Consider the following 21,114-nt stretch of genomic DNA (forward strand, 5'->3'; position numbering starts at 1 on the left):
ATGACGGCGCGCGCACCCCTCAACCGCCCTTCTGCCTCGCGGCGCGCTTTCACTTTTTGCGCCTGAGTCACACGCCTATATTAATACCTCAACTGCCCTCCAACTCCCTGAACACGTCCAGCGACGCTTAGCTCCCATAATACCACACGCGACCATGGCCGACGAACACCCACTCCAGAATGTCGGCGGCGACTCCACCGCGGACAACGATGAGGAGGACTTCCGCAAGATCATGCAACAGATGTCGCGGGGCGCTGCCGAAGGCGAGGAGGATCTTCTAGGCGGTATCGCGGACCGGCCGCTGGATATTGGCGAGAAGGCCGACGACGCAGTCGACTACGAAGACATCAGCGATGACGACTTGCCGGACGAGGAGTTCGCGTCGGGCGAGGGCGCCGATAGCACCCAGAACTTCAGCGGAACTACTCTACAGGATTCTGGCGGCGCGGGTGACAACGAAGACGTCGACATGGACGACCTCTTCGGCGACAACCACGACGATAACGATGATCTCTTCGGCGACGATCCCAGCCACTCCGACCCGGTGCAAGAGTCTGCGCGACACGAAGACGACCCTCTTACCTCCATCGAAGACCTTGTCCAGGAAGGCTTCAGTAGTGTCGCAGAGGATAAGCCACAGTCTGCCACTCGCAACATCGCCACCAGTGTCGCACAGCAAGAGGTGGAAGAGGAAGACCCCGAGGTGCGAGAGCAGCTGGCTCTGTTCGCACAGTCTTCGCGCAAGAAGGATGAGCCGGCGGCTGCACCCGTAAAGACATCGCGAGAGGAGTTCGAGAAGATCTGGCCCAACTTTGAGGCGGACAAGCCGCCACGCTTCTTCAGTCTGGTACCTCGAAAGCGCGCTTTCTATATCCCCAAAGTTCCGCAAAAGACACCGAGACCATTCCAAACCAACAAGCTTACCTTGGACCTTGCGACGGACCAAGAAAAAAGCTTCCGGTTGCATCCTACGACCACCACTGCCAAGTCAGGCCGGCAGCAAGAAGAGGAGCAGGGTGGTCTCATTCACATTACCAATACCGCCGACGAAGATGGCGATAGCGAAGATCAGTTAGAGTTGGACAACCTCGACACCATCGACGACCGTGAGATGATCGGCAATGTATCATGGAGCGACCTACGGATTGCCTGTGAGGATTGGGACGTGCCAGATGGTGCAAGCGATGTGACCATGTCCGACGGGAACCAAGCACCAACGCCGCCTGATAGCATGGGGGGCATTGACTTCGAGCAGTTATCGCCGAACAAGAAGCGGAAGCTTGGAAGCCGTGAGCAGCCCATCCAATTCTCCGTATACGATCACATGGACCTACCCACCTGGGACGATCCCGAGCTTGAGACGGCGCGACTGTCCAAGAAGATTCTTCTCGACATGAACGACCCCCATCTCCTACTGGATGTGCAGCAGCCCAGTGCAGAGCCACCGAAACCTCGGACATTGGGTGTAGGCCTCAAGCGCGACAGCCGCGGAAGTCTTGCAAACCCCATGTTCAAGCGCTACAACATCTCCAACGATGAGGCCTACGACGCGCTCAAGGAAAGCAGCCAACAGAAGGTCCGTAGTACGATTGGCCACATGAACGTTGAGCACAGCTTGCCCGCACTGAAGCTGCAATATCCTTTCTACAAGGTTGCGCTGTCCGACCGCGAACTCCGGTCTTTCCACCGTCCTACTGTCACGTTCAAGCCCGGTGAGCGAGCTAGTATCTCAGTCCTCAAATCTGTCAAAAGGAAGCACAAGAAAAACCTCAAGCCATCCGAAGCTTTCGCGTCAGCAGAAGACCTCAACATTGGCGATAATTCTGACCTCCTCCTTGCCGAGTACTCGGAGGAATACCCTACCACGTTGTCCAACTTCGGTATGGGTGTCAAGATTCTCAACTACTACCGTCGGAAGGACATGGAAGATACTGCGCGACCAAAACCGGAAGATGGTATTGGTGAGACCTCGGTGTTGCTACCGCAAGACAAGAGCCCATTCTCGCTGTTCGGTCAGGTTGAGCCCGGCCAGCAAGTGTTGACGCTTCACAATGCCATGTACCGAGCTCCCGTGTTCAAACATAAGCCCGAACAGACCGATTTCCTTGTGAGCAGAAGCTTCACTGGTGTTAATGGCCCCAAGTACTACATGCGAAACATTCCAAATCTCATGGTCGTCGGTCAGCAGTTTCCTTCTGTGGAAGTGCCCGGTACACATGCCCGCAAGGTTACTGAAGCCTCGAAGAAGCGATTGAAGATGCTCGCGTTCCGCTTGTATCGAAAGGGACAGCAGAAGAATGCGCGTCAACCTTGGGTCAGCAACGAGATGATCAAGCAGCATTTGCCTGGTACCGAGATTGCGCAGAATCGCTCTCGAATGCGAGAAATCATGAAGTACCAGAAGGACATTGGAACTTGGGAGCCGGTGCCTGGAGAGACTGTTCCCGAAGAGCCGATTCTACGCACTTGGATCAAGCCAGAAGATGTTTGTCTGATCGACTCGATGCATGCTGGTGATAAACAGCTGCAGGACGCCGGCATCAAGTCGAACGAGATCCGTGACGACGATGAAGAGGCTGACAACGAGAACGCTGATGTCAAACTCGCGCCATGGAACACAACAAAGAACTTCCTCAACGCTTGCGCTGGCAAGGCCATGTTGGAGCTTCATGGTGACGGTGATCCTACCGGTCAAGGTCTGGGTTTCAGTTTCATCAAGGTTTCGATGAAGGGTGGTTTCAGAGATGTTGGTGAGAGTGCAGCTGATCGTCTCGATAACAAGAAGATGAAGGAGCTTGGTGGCCACAGCTACAATGTCCAGCGTCAACAGGTCATGTACGAGAACGCCATCAAGCGCATCTGGAACAAGCAGAAGGAGAGTCTATCTGCTCAGAACCCGCCCTCCGACACCGAAGACGATGTGGACTCTGCTGTAAACCACAACAACACAGGTCGCCAGCGTTCCGAAGTCGGCACCCCGGCTGTACGTCCTGATGATGAGACCATGTCACAAATGTCTCGCAATAGCAATGCGGACAACAGCGGCAAGAAGCTCAAGATCACTCGCACTATCAAGAACAAGTACGATGAGTACGAGGATGTCACAGAGGTCATCACCGACCCCGCCGTTATCCAGCTTTACATCAAGCACAAGCGACAGCAGCGTCTTCTCAACATGCGCATCGAGGACATCAAACCAACTGGCGATCCTGAAGTGGACAGGGCCCAACAGTTGAAGTTGAAGGCAGAGTTAGCACGTCTAGCTCGCAACATTGAACGCCGTGAAGGTCGTGAAAAGGCAAAGGGTATGCACAAGTCGCAGACCGGAGAAGGTGGTGCGACTGGTGGACCAGGCAAGGGCGGAGCAACACCTCGCAAGTGCGCTAACTGCGGCGAGGTGGGTCATATCAAGACCAACAAGAAGTGCGTAGACAATCTTCCCTTTCTTCAACGAGTTTACTGACAGATTTTCCACCAGGCTCTGCCCGCTCCTCAACGGCCAACGGAAGCAGAACGACACATTCAGGGACGCAAGTGCTGCATCTCCCGCCACCGTCGTTCCTGCTACTCCATCCTTCGCCGGCTCACCGTCCTAGAACGACAACGTCACTAGCGGCACAGTGACTGACTCTCCATCCACTGTTCATGATCCCGGGGCACCCCATTAGTAGAGGACATGATCGAGATGCAACAGCTGCTACGTATCATAACTGGTTTTTCAAGTTTGTACAAGGACATTTGTCCTGCACGGACTATCTGACCATTAACGCATCATGTGTGGTGGTATGAGCATGGGGATTTCGAGTCTTTTTCTCTTTCAATGCATAGCATGGCGTTGGGCGGACCAGGTCAAAACGGTACTCGGAACCTGGGCTTACTTCGGTAGCTCTCATGGCGTTTATTCTTTTGTGAGCACAGGTCTTATGTGCTCCGCTCGTTGACACTCGAGCAAAGTAATCTGTATAACATGTTCCCTGCAGAGGGGCGAAATGAGAGTAATCATTCATGAATTGTGCTTGTCCATGTTGGTGATCATGTCACTGTTTGTCGATAGATGATCATGCCAGGTTGGTCGACTTGATCTGGTCATCCACATGTCCTCTATTTCAGTAGAGTAGAGGACCTCACGTACGTTGCGAAGGAATACATGATAATGCATCCACAGTCTCATACATTGACTATACAAGAAGATAAGAAAGAGTTGATACAGACGGCAAGAAAAAATCGCACAAAATCCATGTGAACTCTCTCGCAATGCTACGTTCACTTGAAGCAAAAATGCTTTCCCATGCAAGGTTGGTCTCCAAACACCTCCGCCAATATACACATTCCTATATTCGCCTAAAACCCCACCTTCCATATCCTACACCACCCCATTATTCATCCAGATAACCGATTTTGCAGAATTGGTTCAGACTCCGCACATCCAACTGAGCGGTAAGCAATGCGCCGAGCATGGTCTCTTTCCGAGGTAAGATGTCTGCCTTGACTTTCCACGAGCTACCGTTGAAGTTGAAAATCTCCATGTCGTCGTCTTCATCTTCGTCATAGTCGTCCTCATCATCGTGTTCCATGTGCCCGTTTGTTTGCTGTACGCCCTTGACCAGCGGTTCACCACCCTTTGACTTGTCACCTAGGCGTTTCAGGGTTGATAGCGCGCGATGGACGATGAGCTGGAAACCTTCCCGGTCATGGTCCATGGGCCGTTGGCCGCGGTGATTTGGCGGTTGTGGGGGGTGCGGTATGGCCGCATCGGTAGCGGATAGCGACATGGCGAACTTGAGTAAGCTATGCGCCCAGCCGTCTTCCGACTCGAGCCATGAGCGACAGATACCAGTCTCGGGCCCTGGAGCTAGGCTGGCGAGTATATCTGCCGCCAACATGCCCTGCATCAGGTATGCTTTCCGTGACTCTGCAACACGCGCTTCGAACATGCGCACCTCCTTCGGGCGTGGCTCTTTCATCTGGTACATTTTGTTTTCAATGTAGTTGCGGTCCGGCACAACGGAGATGGCGAGGGCGAAGGAACGCGTTAGGAGGTCGTACGCAGGGATAGATGTTGCCTCGTTGATGAATATTTGCTTGTAGTAGGTCCGGTTGGGATCATCGCGAGCGAGGAGTTTGGCAAGACTATCAACGGCAGAAGGGAGATAGCGGTGGATTTGCGGGTTGAAGGGTGTGAATTTGACAGGCTCAGCGGGTCGCGGAACTGGAGCAAAAGCGCAGAGGAAGTGCAACACGGCGTATGCGTCTTCACGATTTGGCAACACAACCTTCGCGCTTGTGTTAGAGAAGAAGGTGACTACATCCTTCATGAAGTCGAAGGTGTTGATGTGTGATCGTAGCAACAGTACGCGGGTTCCGACAAGCCGTATGAAGTTTGCGAGAAACTTGATTACTGGAGCGCTGACCAAAGAGTCGTGGTTGACTTCGAGGAAAGAAAGGTTTCGGAAGATGGTGGTGATTGCCAGCAGCCGGTCTGCAGTACGGTCGAGCATGTACTCCTTCGTACCAGCCTGTGGGAGTTCTTGTAGTGCCGAGGCTTCCTCGCGACAGTGATGTAGGACGTCCTCGTATGGGGTGAGATCGATGATATCAGTGACTTCGGGATTGTCGTTGCCTAGTATCTCCAGCTGATCTTCGGCGTACTCTACCAGCACTTCTGTCAAGTCGTCGCAGTGCGACAAATTGAACTGGACGGTGTTGTCATACGTTATCCGCGTCAAGGTATCCAGACCCAAGCGCACCTCCGCATGTAGTCCCGACTTGATACTCATAATGATGGCTCGAACGTCGATCACACCCATCTCCGGTAATAACGGAACATTTGGTTTGTAGTTTGTGATTGTGTCGATCATGTTCTTGAAGTTGTCGGAGTCGAAGTCCAGACCTCCCCATGTATCTTGCGTCCGGTAGGCGGGCTGATAGACCCTTGTGCCATCATCTTGCTCGATTACTGGTTTGCGTTTCTCGGGCTCCTCAACGGCGGCCGCGGCTGAATCTGCGGCGGCGTTCTCTTCTTGCTTCATTGGTGACGACTGCGATTGGCCGGGTTCTTGTCCCTGAGTAGGTGTCCCTTCCAGCTGTCTGCTGAGGCTTTTCCGCGCGTTTCCGTCCGGCTGTGGTGTTGTGCCGTTGACGCTTGGTAGCGCTGCATTGCTCTGTAAAGGCGTCGACTGGTGTGGGTGTGGGGAAGGGTCGAGTTGCTGATGCGGCTGTTGGGCAGGCGGAAGCGATTGCCGTTGCTGCTGTTGCTGCTTCATGGCTTCCTGTGATCTCTGTAGTTGCTGCAGATATTCCTGGTGTCCTGCAGGATTGACTTGTTGTCCCGGCATAGTCGGTCTTGTTGGCGACATTTGCTGACCCACAGAACCCATCTGGTTCATCTGGCCCATTTGACCCATTTGATTCATCTGTCCCATTTGGCCCATCTGTCCCATCTGTCCCTGCGGAGGCATACCCTTCTGTTGCATTTGCTGTTGTCTTTGCAGATATGCGGTCTCGTAAAGGCTCAGGTTCTGTTCGTATATCTGGCGCAGTTCGTTGGGGGCGTTTGGGAACTGTTGTGGATGTATGTTCATCATTTGCGCGATTCTGGGCCAACCGTTTTGTTGCGTCACAAATCGATGGCCCTTGAAGCGCATGACGGCCGCGTAAAGGTTCTGAAGATTTGTCGGCCGACCGGCGCAGAGTGGCTGGTGGTTGAAGGGTCTATTATGCTGGGCCATCAGCGCCTGAACGTTCTTAATGAACTGGTTGTACTGTGACTGTGGGTTCTGTGCTTGCCCTTGAGCCTGCATCATGTTCTGCTGCATGCCCGGATGCTGCATTGGGTTTTGCATTGGATTCTGCATTGCGCCTGGCATCTGCGCGCCTGGCTGCTGCCCTTGTCGCGCAGCCATGTTGCTCGCGGCAAGATTACCCAACTGCTGCTGCTGTTGCAGGCGCATTGCGTATTGCCTTTGCGCCTCTTGCTGTCGACTCTGGAGATTTTGTGATAGTTGCACCGACTGTACGGGAAACTGGTTTCCGGAATTAGCATTGAAGGCTTGATTCATAGGTGAAGCCTGGAAGTTCATGGGCGACATCTGCGGCGCGTGGGGATTTTGCGCTGGTGAGGCCGTGTTCATGCGCTGGCCTCCCATCTGGCCGGGCGCGAAGTGCTGGCTCTGCATGGTGGGCGAGGGCGTGTTAGTGAAGCCTTGCTGGTGCTGGAAGCCGAATTGGGCTTGCTGTGAAGGTGTCTGAGAGCGCGATAAAGATAGAGCGGCGCCGGACGAGTCTCGTTTCTGGGGCACCGAGGGCATAGGATTGAACGGGCGCGCGCCATTCATCTGGGGTGTTGCGATTGCGCTCGGGTCGATGAAGCTCGACGGATCGTACATGCCGTTCTGGGGGGATTGGAAGTCCATGATGGTGCGCTACTGCCGCGAGCAGTCAAGAGCGGCGGCGGGCAGGGAGGGGACAGGCGCGTGAAGGCAAGGACGAGGAAGAGAGCGATAGGCGCACGTGAGTGTCTGGGTTGGATATGGCTAGTGGTCCGTCAGCAGGCATGTTGATGTTTAGATGGACGCGCCTCTAGCAGCAGCCCTCCGACGAGACGCAGGCGCAGGACAGGGACGCGGCAGGCGGAGGCAGGATGAGATAATACACACCGGGCGCGACAATAGACCGACGCTAAAAGGATCTTCTCATCAGGGCAGGACGGATAACGAGTGGCTTTGAATGCGGTCGATAACTTGACGCACCGCAGACGCGCTTTGCGGACTATGCGTTGCTGAGAGCGGAGGAAGGAACAGTTTTCTTGGCGGAATCCCAGCCTCTACTTACTCTAGCCTGGTCGGGAGCATCACGAGACCTAGCAGTGTCCGCGACTCCAAAACAGAGCGCACGTCGCCCGCAGAGCAGAAGCAGCCGCAGAGTCTCCAAAACATACACGCAGGCCACAGTCGCATCCGGAGCCGTAGACGCGTTCGCGCGTTGCGACAGACCAGTGGAGTGCCTGCGTTGCCGGCAACTCACAAGCCTAGCCTAACTCAATTTGATTTGATTTCTCCGGGTCTTTGGCCGTCGTGACACGGAAACACACGTCTCTCCACTTATTACATCACTTTGTTCCTGCAGGAAATGGCGCTGTTATCGCACACAGCTGGGCGTCGAGAGTGGGCACACCCAGACCGCTTGACTCTGCGTCGAGAGCCCAGCCAACCGTTGAACCGCCCCAAGCTACTCCCAGAGTCAGCGCACCAGTGTCCTCGTCCGATACTTGACGCAATCCGGCCTCTCTGCTCTGCCCTCGAATACGATGCAAATTCGCAACAATCCTATACCCGTTGGTGATCGGCGCGTCACACGCCAGCAATCTACCATGGCGACTGGGGGTATACATGTCAGATTCGGCGCTTGTGCCATCGTACACACGCATCGAGGCCCATACTCTATGCTATTGTCTTCATACTCTATAATTTTCACAAAGCATTCCTCGATCAATACATGTCAGGTAATTAGTCCCAGGTCGTTGTCGTGAACCGGCGCGGGATTTAAACACTTCAAGGGGGTCAGGTAAAACTAGACTTTAGAGCTGATTCGTACTCCACATCTGCTTCCAGCCAGAAGGAAAGGTCACACCGCGAGTTGAATAACGTCCCTCATACAGGCCCATTGCATAGCTGTCTCGAGCCATGAGCAAGGGTCTTCGACTATCCCTTTAGCATGCCATAGAAGCCTGGTTGCAGTCGGGACGGGTATTGACGCGCAATACCGATGTGTTACAATCTCATATTGTCCTAGTGTATAGGTCTGCCTGCGTGTAATAAGAGCGTCGTGAATTTACTTTTTCACGTGTCGCAACAGATGGCGTCTGAGCTAGCTGGCTGGAGCCCTGGAGTGATCGTCGAGCTCACGTGACGTCGGCGGCACCGCCTCGCATTGCCCGATCGCGCCTTCCATGAGCTTCATCAACATTGCGACACACAAGCACCGCCTTCACCAACATCCCGCCACAAACAGTCACCACTGACGAATACTGTCTCTCGCTGCTGATATCCCCCACCGACTTACAACTACACAAAGTCCATCCAGCTACTATCATCATGGCTGATACCGCCATGGAGAACCCGGCCAACACCGTCCCGCCGCACAAGAAGCAGCTCCCGTCGTCGATACCCAACTTTGATACCCTGGAGGGCTTCTCCACCGAGGGCAGCGATGACTACTCGACCTTCAAGAAGCTGCAACGGCAATTAGAGTTCGTAGCGCTCAGGCACATGGAACCGCAGGTGGCTAACAGTCGCAGGTACATCCATCTACAGGAAGAGTACATCAAAGATGAGCAACGGAGTCTGAAGCGAGAGTTGGTGAGGGCACAGGAGGAGATCAAGCGCATTCAGAGTGTACCGCTGGTGATAGGGCAGTTCATGGAGGCCATCGACCAGAAGTAAGCTTCAACACAGGCACAGCGCTTGCGTCATGACACTAACACGCGCAGCACCGGCATCGTACAATCGTCCACCGGCTCCAACTACGTCGTCCGCATCCTGTCCACTCTCGATCGCGAACTCCTCAAGCCATCGTCATCCGTCGCGCTGCACCGCCACTCAAATGCCCTCGTCGACATCCTGCCACCAGAGGCCGACTCCTCGATTGCCATGCTTGGTCAAGACGAGAAGCCAGACATCACGTACGCCGATGTTGGAGGTCTAGATATGCAGAAGCAGGAGATTCGGGAAGCTGTTGAACTGCCGCTCACACACTTCGACCTCTACAAGCAGATCGGTATCGACCCACCGCGCGGTGTACTGCTATACGGACCTCCGGGTACAGGAAAGACCATGTTGGTCAAGGCTGTAGCAAACAGCACGACCGCGTCCTTCATCCGTGTTGTCGGTTCGGAGTTCGTACAGAAGTACCTGGGTGAAGGCCCACGTATGGTTCGTGACGTGTTCAGAATGGCGCGCGAGAACTCCCCATCCATCATTTTTATCGATGAGATTGATGCTATTGCCACAAAACGTTTCGATGCGCAGACAGGTGCCGACCGAGAAGTTCAGCGTATCCTGCTCGAGCTGCTCAACCAGATGGACGGTTTCGACCAGACGTCCAACGTGAAGGTCATCATGGCGACGAACCGCGCGGATACCCTCGACCCTGCGCTGCTCCGACCCGGTCGTCTCGACAGGAAGATCGAGTTCCCTTCGCTACGCGACCGCCGTGAGCGCCGTCTTATCTTCTCCACCATCGCTAGCAAGATGAGCTTGTCGCCTGAGGTAGACCTTGACAGCTTGATCGTCCGAAACGACCCCCTCTCTGGTGCCATCATCGCAGCCATCATGCAGGAAGCCGGTCTGAGGGCTGTACGCAAGAACAGGTACAACATCATCCAGAGCGATTTGGAGGAGGCATACACCAGCCAGGTCAAGGGTGCGGCAGAGGCCGACAAGTTCGATTTCTACAAGTAAGCGCATCGCTACTTGGAGGGGACTTGAGAAGGGGCATGCGGGATTGTACTACTAGATAGACTAGGCCCTGGGGTCTCGTACCCTATGCGGCTATATACCGTGGTGGCTTGGGTAATGCATGAAACAACATAAATATCACCTTGACTATGCCTCGATTGCTGCTGTGTGGTCTATACGTTGCTCTCCATCTAGACCAAGGCTTGTACACTACTAAGCTCTATCCTTCACGTTCAGGTAAAAGGAAGTGGAAGAGAGTATTCCTATATTTACCACATGGGTCATATACTCAATCCTTTCCTTACTGCTTCTATCAGATTGGACATGTCTACAAGCATGACTGTATTGTTCTTATTCGGCAAAACATGTCAAGGTAGTCATGTTGTACTACTGCGGTAACAATGCATACACATACCACGCAAATATTGCTGTTCGTGAGTGAGTAAAGCTTAAGAAGTATATGACGTACCCACGAAGACAAGAGACCATGCAGTACAGCACAGGGCAGTCCTTGTACACGGGAAAAACTCCTGGATTCAATGGGATTTTGCACTGACTTTGATATTGTATCCAGTATACTACACATTGACATTCATCTTGTGTCGCCATCTATGCGCCATTTTAGTTACACACCACCAAGATCAGTGGAGACAAGCTTACTTAATTATATGCATTTATAACTTCTTTCGTCTATCTACCAGATATGCCACCCAACGCTCCTTTCTGTCAGCATACCCGCTTCTCCTTCCCCTTCCCACACCACCTCTTCTTGGTATCAACGGCAACTCGCAACCAAAATCCATCAACAACTATTATTGCTTCTTCCTCCTCCATCCACCCGACTAGAAACTATCCTACAAAGACACGCAGCAGCGGCAACCGACTCCACGCACTAGCACCTCAAGCTCGGCAAAGACAGAGGCAAAGGACAACAATTGCACCGCAGGCCATCCGTTCCATTCCGTGATCCAACAATAAGGGAGAAGAGCTACATGTCTCCCAGAAAGGAAAGAGAAAAGAAAAAGAGAAAAAATGTGACAAAGGAAAAGCAGGAGCGACTCGACGCCCTATAGTAACGGGCGGCGGCTCATGGTATCATGCATTCGCGACGCAAGGGGGCGACAAAGGAAAGGTCCGGTGGATTGCCAGACGGTATGCAAAAGGCGTTGTATGAGAAGTTATGGTGAAATGACGAGTTCGGTACAGATTCGTTAACCAGTTTAGCCGACCCTGATAGTGGTCTCTAATGGCGTGCGCGGTAGATCTTTGTCCAAAGAGGCTCTGGGTATACCTCCCCTCTTGTCCTCCTTTGGTGGTGTGGGTGGTCCAGAGTGCCTGTTGGGCATGTATTCGGCGTCCTTTGCCGGTGTAGGCGGGCGCCCATCGCTACTCGCGGTGCCAGAGTCCTTCGGCGGTGTAGGCGGCGGCCTTCCCTGTGCATGATCCCTTTCCCTGGATGTAGACCTGGCTCTGGCTTCAAGTCGTGGGGGGCCGAGGTAGGGCGCTCCTGTGGGTGGTGGTAACGAGGACTTCTCGCTACTCGTATTGGCAGCATGGCGATCTGAGGCACTCCGGTTGCTGTGCCCGCCAACACTTGAAGATTCACCGGCCTCTTCCACCACAGGCAGAGTGGTCCCAATCTCTCCTCTTTCCGCCGACGGACTACGTACTGCCCTCAAGTGTAGATTTGGTACGTTTTCTTCGCCATGACCTTGTCGCCGCGAGCGGTCGGCTTGATGCTCGGCCTTCTCCAGCACACGGTCGGTCGACGAGCGCTGCGCAGCAGTCGCATTGACACCGTCAAGCGAGAGTTCGTTGAGATCGTTTGTGGCCTCTTCCATCTTCTCACGCTCGGCCGCTTCTCTAGTCTTGGTGACACCGCTGATGAACTTGATGAATCGATCGCCGTATCGCTCGGGAGGTATAGCAGATATTTGAGACTCGGTATTAGCAATGCCTTTAATAAAGTGCTCCATACGTTTGATGAAAGAGTACTGGAGCATAATTAGTATTTGGCGAGGCCTACGCGCTGTACGCTGTACGCTGCAAACTTACGTGTGTCAGACAGTCGATAATGCCAAGGTAGTATATCTCCTCTCCGGGGGTTTCGTCCTCGTGAGTGGCTCGGAAGCCACCATCGTCAGAATAGAAGTAGAAGTTCCGGTTAGGATCTTCCAACTCATTCGGCATCTTGCTAGACGTCTGACCCATGGGTACTGGTTTCTGTGTCTTGACCATCTGCCTCAGTTCCCTTGCTTTCCGAGCACTCTCCAACTTCGAAGGCGTCCGCATAAGCTGATTCGGTTGGGGCTCTGGTGCCTCCTCTCCACCTGGTGAAAAGACCTTGAGTGTCTTGTCTCGCAGGTTCTCCTCGTTACCCTTTTCCAGGTCGTGGATACCAATGAGGAGCGAGTAGTCCATTATGTGTAAGCGCTGCAGCAACTTGACGTCTCTTTGCATCTGCTCGATGAACATCTTCTTCTTGGACGGCCCTAACTCAAGATGCTGGTTTCTGCGTAACCAATTGAGGTCCTTCAGTGTCGCGCGGGGGTTGGTTGCCAAGTTCTCTTCCTTAAAGTCTCGCCCAATGGTAGAACCCTTAAGGTCGAATGTGCTGTGGATGTCTCGATGCGGGGGAAACAGGTTGTTCATGACGACGAAGTGGATTTTGCGTCCATAGGGTATCTTTACGCGATGCAGGCCGTAAAACTGGGAAAGAAGAGTGTTTGGGTTCTCTTGCACGTGGTTGTAGTAGTCCTTGAGAATCTTGCGGAGGAACTTGTGTTCGGCGTGGTGGATGGTTTTGATGATGTACTTGTAGTCGCGGGAGAAATAGAAGAAGCTGCCACTCTTGCCGGGAGAGCCGAGCTCGGAAAGGATGTATTTGCTGGTCAGCGACACGAGATAATCGGCAGGGTCGAGCTTGAAGGTAGTGCGGAGATGGCGGAAGACCCATGGTGCATAGTCCTTGAACTTGAAGTCGTATTTGGCGGAAGGAGTAAGCTCGTTACCAGTTCTGTGAAAGTGTCAGTATTGTGCGAATGAGCAAAGAACAGAGGTCTGCCAGACGAAGTGGAGGTGAACTCTAGCAGGTGCTTGATGTTGCAAGGAAAGCCGGCCGGCACGTACATGTCAAACGAGAACTTGTGCTTCGCGTCAAAGTCGGCATCAGTGAGATCTCGGTCCATCTTGGCGTTGGTTCGCGAGACGGTGAAGCGGATACCCGTCAACATATTGTAGGCTGTCACCCAGTTGACGTGGTTCTGGTCGACCTTAGTGCCTACCACAACGCGGTCTTCGTCTTCGTCCTCCTTGCGCTTCCGCTTGCTTGCTCGCTTCTGGCGGATGTGCTCAGCCCAGCGCGCGGCCTCATCGTCCTGGGGCACCTCGTCGAGATGCATGTCGGAGTTGACGGAGCGTGTGGTCCGACGCACAAGCGACATGGAGCCTCTCCGTTTGTGCGGTGTGGAAGGCGAGAAGCGTCCACTAGCGCTGATGACGTCGTCGGCGTTGTTCTGGGGTTCGCGGGCGCGCGATGTTTGCAGCTTGGGGACCTCGAGGGTATGACGTTGCTGCAGACGATGAGGTTGTTGAGAGGGGCCGGGGTTGTTGTGGTTGAAGGCAGGTGGGGAGGAGACGCGATGCGCTTGGCTCGGTACCTGCAGACTGGACGTGCCCTCGTCGGGTTGGGGCTGCGGCGACGGCGACGTGGGAGGATGGGAGACGGAGCCGACGTGCGGAACATAGAAGTCCCTGCTTGCTTCTTTGGTGCCGTCCTGAGCATCGATCTGGCCGAGCTCGACGTGCGTGGTGCTGCCACAGAGGCGGTCCTTGGTCTTGCTGCTGTGTATCGAGGCGAAGTAGCCGTCGTCTCTGCTCGGGCGCTCGCTCGACTGCCTCTGCGTGTCGAGCGACTTGGTGTTGGAGCTGTCGGCGTCCATGTAGTCTCCTCTGCTCCGGGCATGACGTGCGTCGTCCTGGGACAGGCGCTTGTCGATGCTCGCGGGCCTGGGTGGGCGGCCGTTTGCCATGGGCTGCATTCCATTGGCCATCTTCCCGTTCATCGCGGCAGCGGTGCCATTGGGGGGCGAGCGGTCCGAGGGCGAGCGCGCGGGGGGAGGCGGTGATGTTTGAGCATGTGCAAAGGAAGAGCGGTCGGTTGCTTCGGCGCCATACGAGGGCATCATCTGCGACTCATGGATGGTTACGCTCATCAAAGAGGCAGCCTTTCCCGAGCGCTGCGGAGGAGGGGTCGGCGGAGCGTGAGAAGCCAGTGTGTGTGTGCGACGTGTGGCTGGTGAAGGTCGGGTTGGGCGTCGTCCGGGGGATTGCGTAGTGCAGCGCCGGCAGAGACTAGGTACCAGAGGGGAGCAGAGCAGAGCAGAGCGGCGCTGAGGGGAGGCAGCGGCGGGGCGGCAGGCGCTGGAGCAATGGGGGTCGTGATAAGAAAAACGGTGGGCGCAAGAATGGGCGTGGGTGTGTCGGCGGCCAGGAGTCGAGTCGAGCTGTGATGCTCGACAGTTGGCACTTCGCTCAGCCCTTTGCTCGCCGGGCGCGATCCGACTTCCGTCTTGCGCTAGCCTTGGCAGGTGGACAGTGCCTTATTGCGCGCTGCGAAGCCACCAGCAACATGACCACGGGCCCGGCTCCTGCTGCATCACGGCAGTTTCAATGCAGTCGGACATGCTGGGCCCCATTCACCACTGCATTGCGCTGCTTTTCACGCCCCAAAGGCCCCATCGCTGCGATACTTGGACATGTTGTCTGTGTTGCGCGCGCCCGTAGAGGGAGATTGCGCGTCTGGATTAAGAACAGGCGGCATGCATCCCTCAGCCACACCAATAGTCCCAGCAGCTCGGGTGCGGCGTCATGCTGTGGCTCGCAATCACCCTATTCTTAACCATGGCGTGCCAAACTGAAGGTTATTTTCTACACCAAGCTGCACCTTGCTATTGCTATTGCTATGCAGTCCCCATCCATGCAGCCCACGTTGTCGCCCCGAGCACCGGACAACAGAGGAGGCGAGCCGGCCTTGCCCTGCGCCGCACGCTGCCCACTTGTCTGTCCTCGGCTCTATTTAGCTCCAGCTCCACTCCCAATCTCCTGGCTAACCCAGCCCTGTTTTCGTCCGCCCATCACAGAATGCGCAATACCTGGGCGACCAAGTAAGGGTCCAGTGCACCATCAAATACATGTCCTCCCCGCAATGTCCAGGCGTATAAACATCTGACCAGTCTGGAACATCCTCACACTCGACAGTGCATCTCTGTTGAGCAGTGCGCACTCGGGGCCAACATTGAAGATCCGCGCTCTCCACGCTAGCCATCTTTGGCTTCCCTTTATGTGCCCTGCACGCCAACATATATACCCATGCTTGAGCATGCGACTCCAGTAATGGCGAGTTCAAAGTCCTTGTCGCACCTGAGACGACATGGAGACTGCCAAATCTCAAAACACCCTTATCGCGCAGTCGGTGTATGGCTGGGAGGACTTGGTAGATAGGCAGTAACCGCGCTGTCTTCATCCTACAGCAATCCGATGCTTGTCGCCGGCCCTCAGCGAACAGACTTCGGTATTTGGCAGCGTCTTCCTGATGACACCCTCTTCCACCATCTTCTTCACTTCGTCAACCGCGTGCTGTGCAATCTGAGTCAACTTGACGGCCCAGCCCCGATTGTCCTTGTCTGCATCATGGGCAGATATCCAGGCTTTGGCATACAGACTCTTGGCGATCTCTGTGCCACCGGGACTGCCAGCTGATATGTTACCTCCAAGCCACCAAGGGTTCTCAACGCAGTCAAAAGAATGTAGAAGCGCTGTGAGGGGAAGCGCGGATTCCGATACAAGGTAGGAGCTTGCGTAGGGACGAATCACGTCGTACGAAACACCGTGAGGTGAGTAAATGACAGACAAGGTCTTCTCTCGATCGTTGTTTGGTGACGGCACCAACGTACGGGGCGATGAGGCGATTGTCATTGGCGATCCTGGAGAGGGGGGCGGGCTCATAGGCAGGTTGATGTAGTGCATTGGGCTTAGCGACGAGAGTACTGTGCAAGGAGGCCGATATGTTATCCCGATCGCGTGATGTACCTTGGAAAGGTCCCGCTTGGCTGGAATCCAAGTCACCGTCACCTCACCACATGTCCCTCGGGGAGACGGCGGCGGTAATACTATACGGTGTATGGACTGGCCATCTCCCTCGACGTACTTCGGCAGAGCGTGCACAAGACTGGGACGAAAGTGTTTCCATGAGCGAATCTTCTTGGCTGCAGACGGTATGGCTAGAATAGTCGCTTCGCAGTCTGGTGGGAGTTGGCGCAAGGTAGCTTCATGGCAGTGGTCTGGCTTGTCTTGGGATATAAGCACGAGGTCGGGTTCGCGGTCAAGGTCTCTCAGGCTCGCGACGGATGGTTTCGCTCTCTGTACAGAATGCGAGAAGACGGAGTTTAGGATGATGGAGGGCCCTGAAAGCCAGGCTGGTCAGGAAACATTAGCACCCATCTACAAGTCGGCCTCCAGCGGTATCACACGCGATCTTCAGAGACTTACGGTCAACCAGAATCGTGAACGATCCTGGGAACAATCCCGGCGACGATAGTGGGGCAGCGGGTGGGTCAAAGGTAAGGAGAAAAGAAGTGTCTCCATTCAGCGACTCGACGGAGAGAGCCATACTAGCGGAGAACAAGTGCAAGACAATGTCGGCCACGCGCACGACGGGGTAACGGCAACGTAAGACATGAAGAAAGGGAGGCGAGGCGACGGGCTACGCGCTGCCGTGTCAGTCTGTGATGCCCATGTCAATGATGATTGCGGGCTTGCGCCATCGCCTTGGAACGCTCAGCAGAAGCAATTGTGCTGGAAGGTTGACGCGAGAGGGTAGTCGCAGACGAGCGTGGACGAGAAACAGCAGGTGCAGACGAGGTGCATGTGACGAGTTTAGAAAGCCATAGGTAGCAACACGCTGCTCCTGTCACTCAACAGTTTCCACCCCGGCGCGTCAAAAGCTCGTCTTCTCGTGCGTCTTCTTCACTCTCCGTCCCTCTCTTCTCTGACGTTTCCCACTACCCTTCCACCTCACCCCAAGTCTGTTGCCGAAATGTGGTAGATGCAGCTCCCTGCAACCAAGTGCAGCCTTCCTGGACCTGCCGCCGGCCGAAACTGGCTTTAGCTCGGCATCTGAGGAGCAAAAATCTTCATGGCGCCGCAGCCGATGTCCTGGTGAAGAGTCCGAGCAGTAGATCGCATTGGTCAAAATTCTTTGCATGCACGGGACTTGAGCTGGGAGGAGGCTTCTGCGCCGTCTAGCTGATTATGAGTCGTCTTGCTCCCAGCCATCTCTGATTGGAGCGCGCAAATCCCCATTCAAGCGGTAGGTCATTGGGCAGCACGAAGCTCTCCAAGCTATCAGCTTCTTCGCCTCAGCTCCAGGGCAGCCGTCTGATTGCTCCTCCGCTCGAGCTTGTCGTGGCGATACAGCTCTACCCTCACGGCAGCGGTGCAGTACCATTGCTTCTTCTTCTACATGGTCAATCGTGATTCCTGAACGCAGCCTCTACTTGATCACTTTCTCTCGAAGCCCCGCCGCCGTTCGCAGCTGCCCCGCATCCAGTTACGTCTATCCGCAGTAGCAGCAACTTCAGCTCAGAGCTTCTTCCACCCGCCGTAGTCACCACACCCGCTCCTGCCGTCACTGTAGCCTCCCCCCTCAGCTGCGCAAGCTCGGACTGAGCTTCCCCGTCCCAGCGCCTCGCTTTCCACGTGCCATTGCTTCGTCGCGAAGCTCCTGCCATTGATGCTCGCAGCCATGCCTCCGTCGCGCGCAGCACCGCTGACGAGCTCCTTCTCCGTCAGCGACGAGAACAACGTCGTAGTATGCCCGCTGCGAAACCACGACAGCTCGGCCTGTCGCAAGCGTTGCACCGGGGTAAGTCTCTCCCGCTGCTGCTTCACGTTGCAGCAAGCTCCAAAGCTCCAGAGCTCCGGGGTGCAGACTAACACATGCGTAGGAGAAGCGTTTCCGGTCCATGCAGGAGCACATCCGCCGCGCCCATCCTGAGCATTACATCTCCAAGTTGCCGGCGACTGAGGTAGGCTTGTCCATGGCCGGCGCTGGCCGAATACGCTGCTGACTGTTTCCGCTTGCAGGAGAGCTTCATGCTTATGGTCAACACACCACCGCAAGAAAGACCCCCACCTCCACCTGCGACGACCTCAGCACCGCCCCAGCAGACATACGACTATGGCGGAAGCGAACACAACTCCTTCTTCGAGACCGACTTCGGGACGAATCATCTTCGCACATCGGACGAAATGCGCCGGCCGTCACTCTTACCCGCCGCGACTGCTGCGGCTGCCCTGGCCTCGTTACACAACCATCGTGCCGAGTACGACTGGGACTCAGATCCGGTATGGACCCGCGTTGCACCTTCCCCACACAAGATCAGGCTAACAACTGCTGTGAACAGGACGCAGCATCCGATCCCGATTCGAAGAACTACAGGCCTCGCGCACGATTCGCTCCGACCACCATAGAACAACACATCAATGCCGAAGAACCTTACTACACTTCTACTTCCATACAGCAAGAGCTGCTCCCCTCCTCCCTCGCACGATCGCCTCCCGGGCGCTCCTCCACTCTCCCTCCTGGCGCTCACTCTCTCAAACCGAACAGACCCCGCAAGTCATCTGTAGGACAGAATGCTCGTAAGGGCAAACACGAGCGGCAAAAGTCCAAGGACTATTCGCGCAGGCTGAGCTACGACAGGAAAGCATACTCGGCTGAGCCGGCAACCGCTGCGGCCATTATGGGTAAACGGTGGGAAGACTTGATTGATGCTGCTGCTTCAGCCACAGAAGAGGATAGCCGAGATCTCACGCCGGTTGGTGTTACACTCTGCTATGCTATTCTATCTAACATGAACAGGTGCCACAGTCGCCAAACCAATCCCCTCACATGATGAACAACAGAACCTCTCTACCTCCCTTCAACTTTGCTTCACAACTTCAGTCATACACGGCATCACCTTTGAATAACGCTCTGACGCCTCCACCTCCGGATATGTCGGACCTTCAGCCTTTCCCTTCCGTCGAGTCTTCCATTGAATCAGCCATGTCCGGCCAAAACTTCCACATGCATTCCCAAGGTCTCTCCGATTCATCTCCTAGCTCTCTTTTCCCTGTCCAGATCTACTGCGCTGCATGCCGGAAACTGTCGATATTGCGCGACAGCTATGCATGCTCAGAATGCATTTGCGGTCTGTGTCAAGAGTGCGTAGATGTACTTGTCAGTGAGCACAACCGCGGTCGTGCGCCGACGTGTCCGCGGTGCAGCACTATTGGAGCCAAGTTCAAACCCTTCCAGCTGGATATAAGATGAAGCAAGGTTCACTATGGCGTTTTGGGTATTACATCATAATCTGGCGTTTGTTTTTGCGTACCCCATACTTTCCCTTGGCCTCGTGCCTGGTTCCGCTTGCTGCCAATCATTGCTAGCTCCACGAGCCACATGGGCGTTCACATGGTCTGTTTTGGGTGGCTTGTTCGGAAAAGACTGCTCGAAAAGCAAGTCGGAGTTTTGATTTGGATGTTACGAGGCACTCGACCGGGCCTCCTTCCCTCACAAAGAGATCGCAGAGATAGACTCGCCTGCGAATACAATACTCGGGTGTACTTACACCCCCATCGTTTCACTACTCTATGTTTCCACGACCATAGTCCGCTGTTGCAGTAGCAGACTTGCGCAGAGCCTATTGCGCAATTGTTTCCACGTCCATGTTGACGTAGTGCTCAGTCAGCGTCAACAGGGCTTGCTCAGGGATTTACGTGGGCCCGATTTGGAACCACTTCGGCAGTGTAATAATGCGGTGAAGGAACCATGGTTCATGTTCGCCCGGGTGGATGTCGTACGTCAGGTGTCAGCCGCTCGAAAGGGTGGAGCCTCCCGTCATTGCCGGACGCAACACTACTCGGAACGACTGCTTCCCACATGATTCAAGCTCTGAGCGGTCTAGAAGTCCAGAATCCTGGATTACGAAGAACACGAGGGTGGAGATTACGAGCCACCTCAACGTTTGAAAGCGGGAGGTGTTCCATCTGGCGCAGAACGGTATATGTCTATTTTGGCCATTGTCGCTGCAGGGACAAGAGCGATGTGGATAACTGTGTGTGAATGAAAGCGTCGGCCTCGGGAAGCAACGGACGTGGCGCCGTCGTCGCGATGCAAAGGGGTGCCGCGGAGCGGAGCAATGGCCGACTTGTAAGGATGGCCGGGAATGTTTTGTTCTGTATTCCTGCGCTGAGCGCCTTCGATATCCCCCATCATCGATTCTCTCGTTAGACCCGATGTGCGGCGATCCAAAGGGTTGGTGCAAGGAGGGCAGAAGGTTGGCCGGGTGCTGGACTCGTGACGCTCTTTTGGGAGATTGAGTGTGCAGTCATGCGGACGACTGCCTCGACAATGTTTCCTGCTGTCAACTCAACGCCTTTACTGCCAACGTGCTCCAATCACAGCAACCCCAAAGCTTAAAGCCGGCAAAGCACATATGGCGGTGTAGTGCGTCTTCGCCAGCGGAAAAAAGGCCAAGCCCTTCTCCTTTTACCCCGCCGTGCAGCCAATCGCTCTACTTGACCGCATCGACACAGCGTATCCTGCGACGGTGAG

The 21,114-nt window shown here is 54.9% G+C and overlaps 6 protein-coding genes across 6 annotated transcripts; 3 read left to right on the forward strand and 3 right to left on the reverse strand.

Annotated features, from left to right (window-relative positions):
* Positions 1-154: 154 nt before the first annotated feature.
* J4E83_002044 (uncharacterized protein) lies at positions 155-3,596 on the forward strand (the record flags this gene model as incomplete). Its single annotated transcript, XM_049328996.1, has 2 exons — positions 155-3,423; positions 3,479-3,596. The coding sequence occupies 2 exons, from the start codon at positions 155-157 to the stop codon at positions 3,594-3,596; spliced, it is 3,387 nt and encodes a 1,128-aa protein (XP_049191968.1).
* Positions 3,597-4,376: 780 nt separating this feature from the next.
* Positions 4,377-7,412, reverse strand: J4E83_002045 (uncharacterized protein; the record flags this gene model as incomplete). The annotated part of the gene is made up of 1 exon (XM_049328997.1): positions 4,377-7,412. One exon carries the CDS (start codon positions 7,410-7,412, stop codon positions 4,377-4,379), a length of 3,036 nt encoding a protein of 1,011 aa, XP_049191969.1.
* Positions 7,413-9,092: 1,680 nt separating this feature from the next.
* Positions 9,093-10,457, forward strand: J4E83_002046 (uncharacterized protein; the record flags this gene model as incomplete). Its single annotated transcript, XM_049328998.1, has 3 exons — positions 9,093-9,247; positions 9,296-9,436; positions 9,488-10,457. 3 exons carry the CDS (start codon positions 9,093-9,095, stop codon positions 10,455-10,457), a joined length of 1,266 nt encoding a protein of 421 aa, XP_049191970.1.
* A 1,217-nt stretch (positions 10,458-11,674) lies between these two features.
* Positions 11,675-14,641, reverse strand: J4E83_002047 (uncharacterized protein; the record flags this gene model as incomplete). The annotated part of the gene is made up of 3 exons (XM_049328999.1): positions 11,675-12,448; positions 12,510-13,470; positions 13,584-14,641. 3 exons carry the CDS (start codon positions 14,639-14,641, stop codon positions 11,675-11,677), a joined length of 2,793 nt encoding a protein of 930 aa, XP_049191971.1.
* A 1,333-nt stretch (positions 14,642-15,974) lies between these two features.
* On the reverse strand, positions 15,975-17,124 carry J4E83_002048 (uncharacterized protein; the record flags this gene model as incomplete). Its single annotated transcript, XM_049329000.1, has 2 exons — positions 15,975-16,930; positions 17,004-17,124. The coding sequence occupies 2 exons, from the start codon at positions 17,122-17,124 to the stop codon at positions 15,975-15,977; spliced, it is 1,077 nt and encodes a 358-aa protein (XP_049191972.1).
* A 1,134-nt stretch (positions 17,125-18,258) lies between these two features.
* Positions 18,259-19,830, forward strand: J4E83_002049 (uncharacterized protein; the record flags this gene model as incomplete). The annotated part of the gene is made up of 5 exons (XM_049329001.1): positions 18,259-18,378; positions 18,461-18,541; positions 18,600-18,860; positions 18,920-19,333; positions 19,378-19,830. The coding sequence occupies 5 exons, from the start codon at positions 18,259-18,261 to the stop codon at positions 19,828-19,830; spliced, it is 1,329 nt and encodes a 442-aa protein (XP_049191973.1).
* Positions 19,831-21,114: the final 1,284 nt, after the last annotated feature.

The sequence above is a fragment of the Alternaria metachromatica genome (assembly GCF_023757995.1).
Source record: "Alternaria metachromatica strain BMP 0045 chromosome Unknown scaffold_3, whole genome shotgun sequence".
NCBI classification, from domain to species: Eukaryota; Fungi; Ascomycota; class Dothideomycetes; order Pleosporales; family Pleosporaceae; genus Alternaria; species Alternaria metachromatica.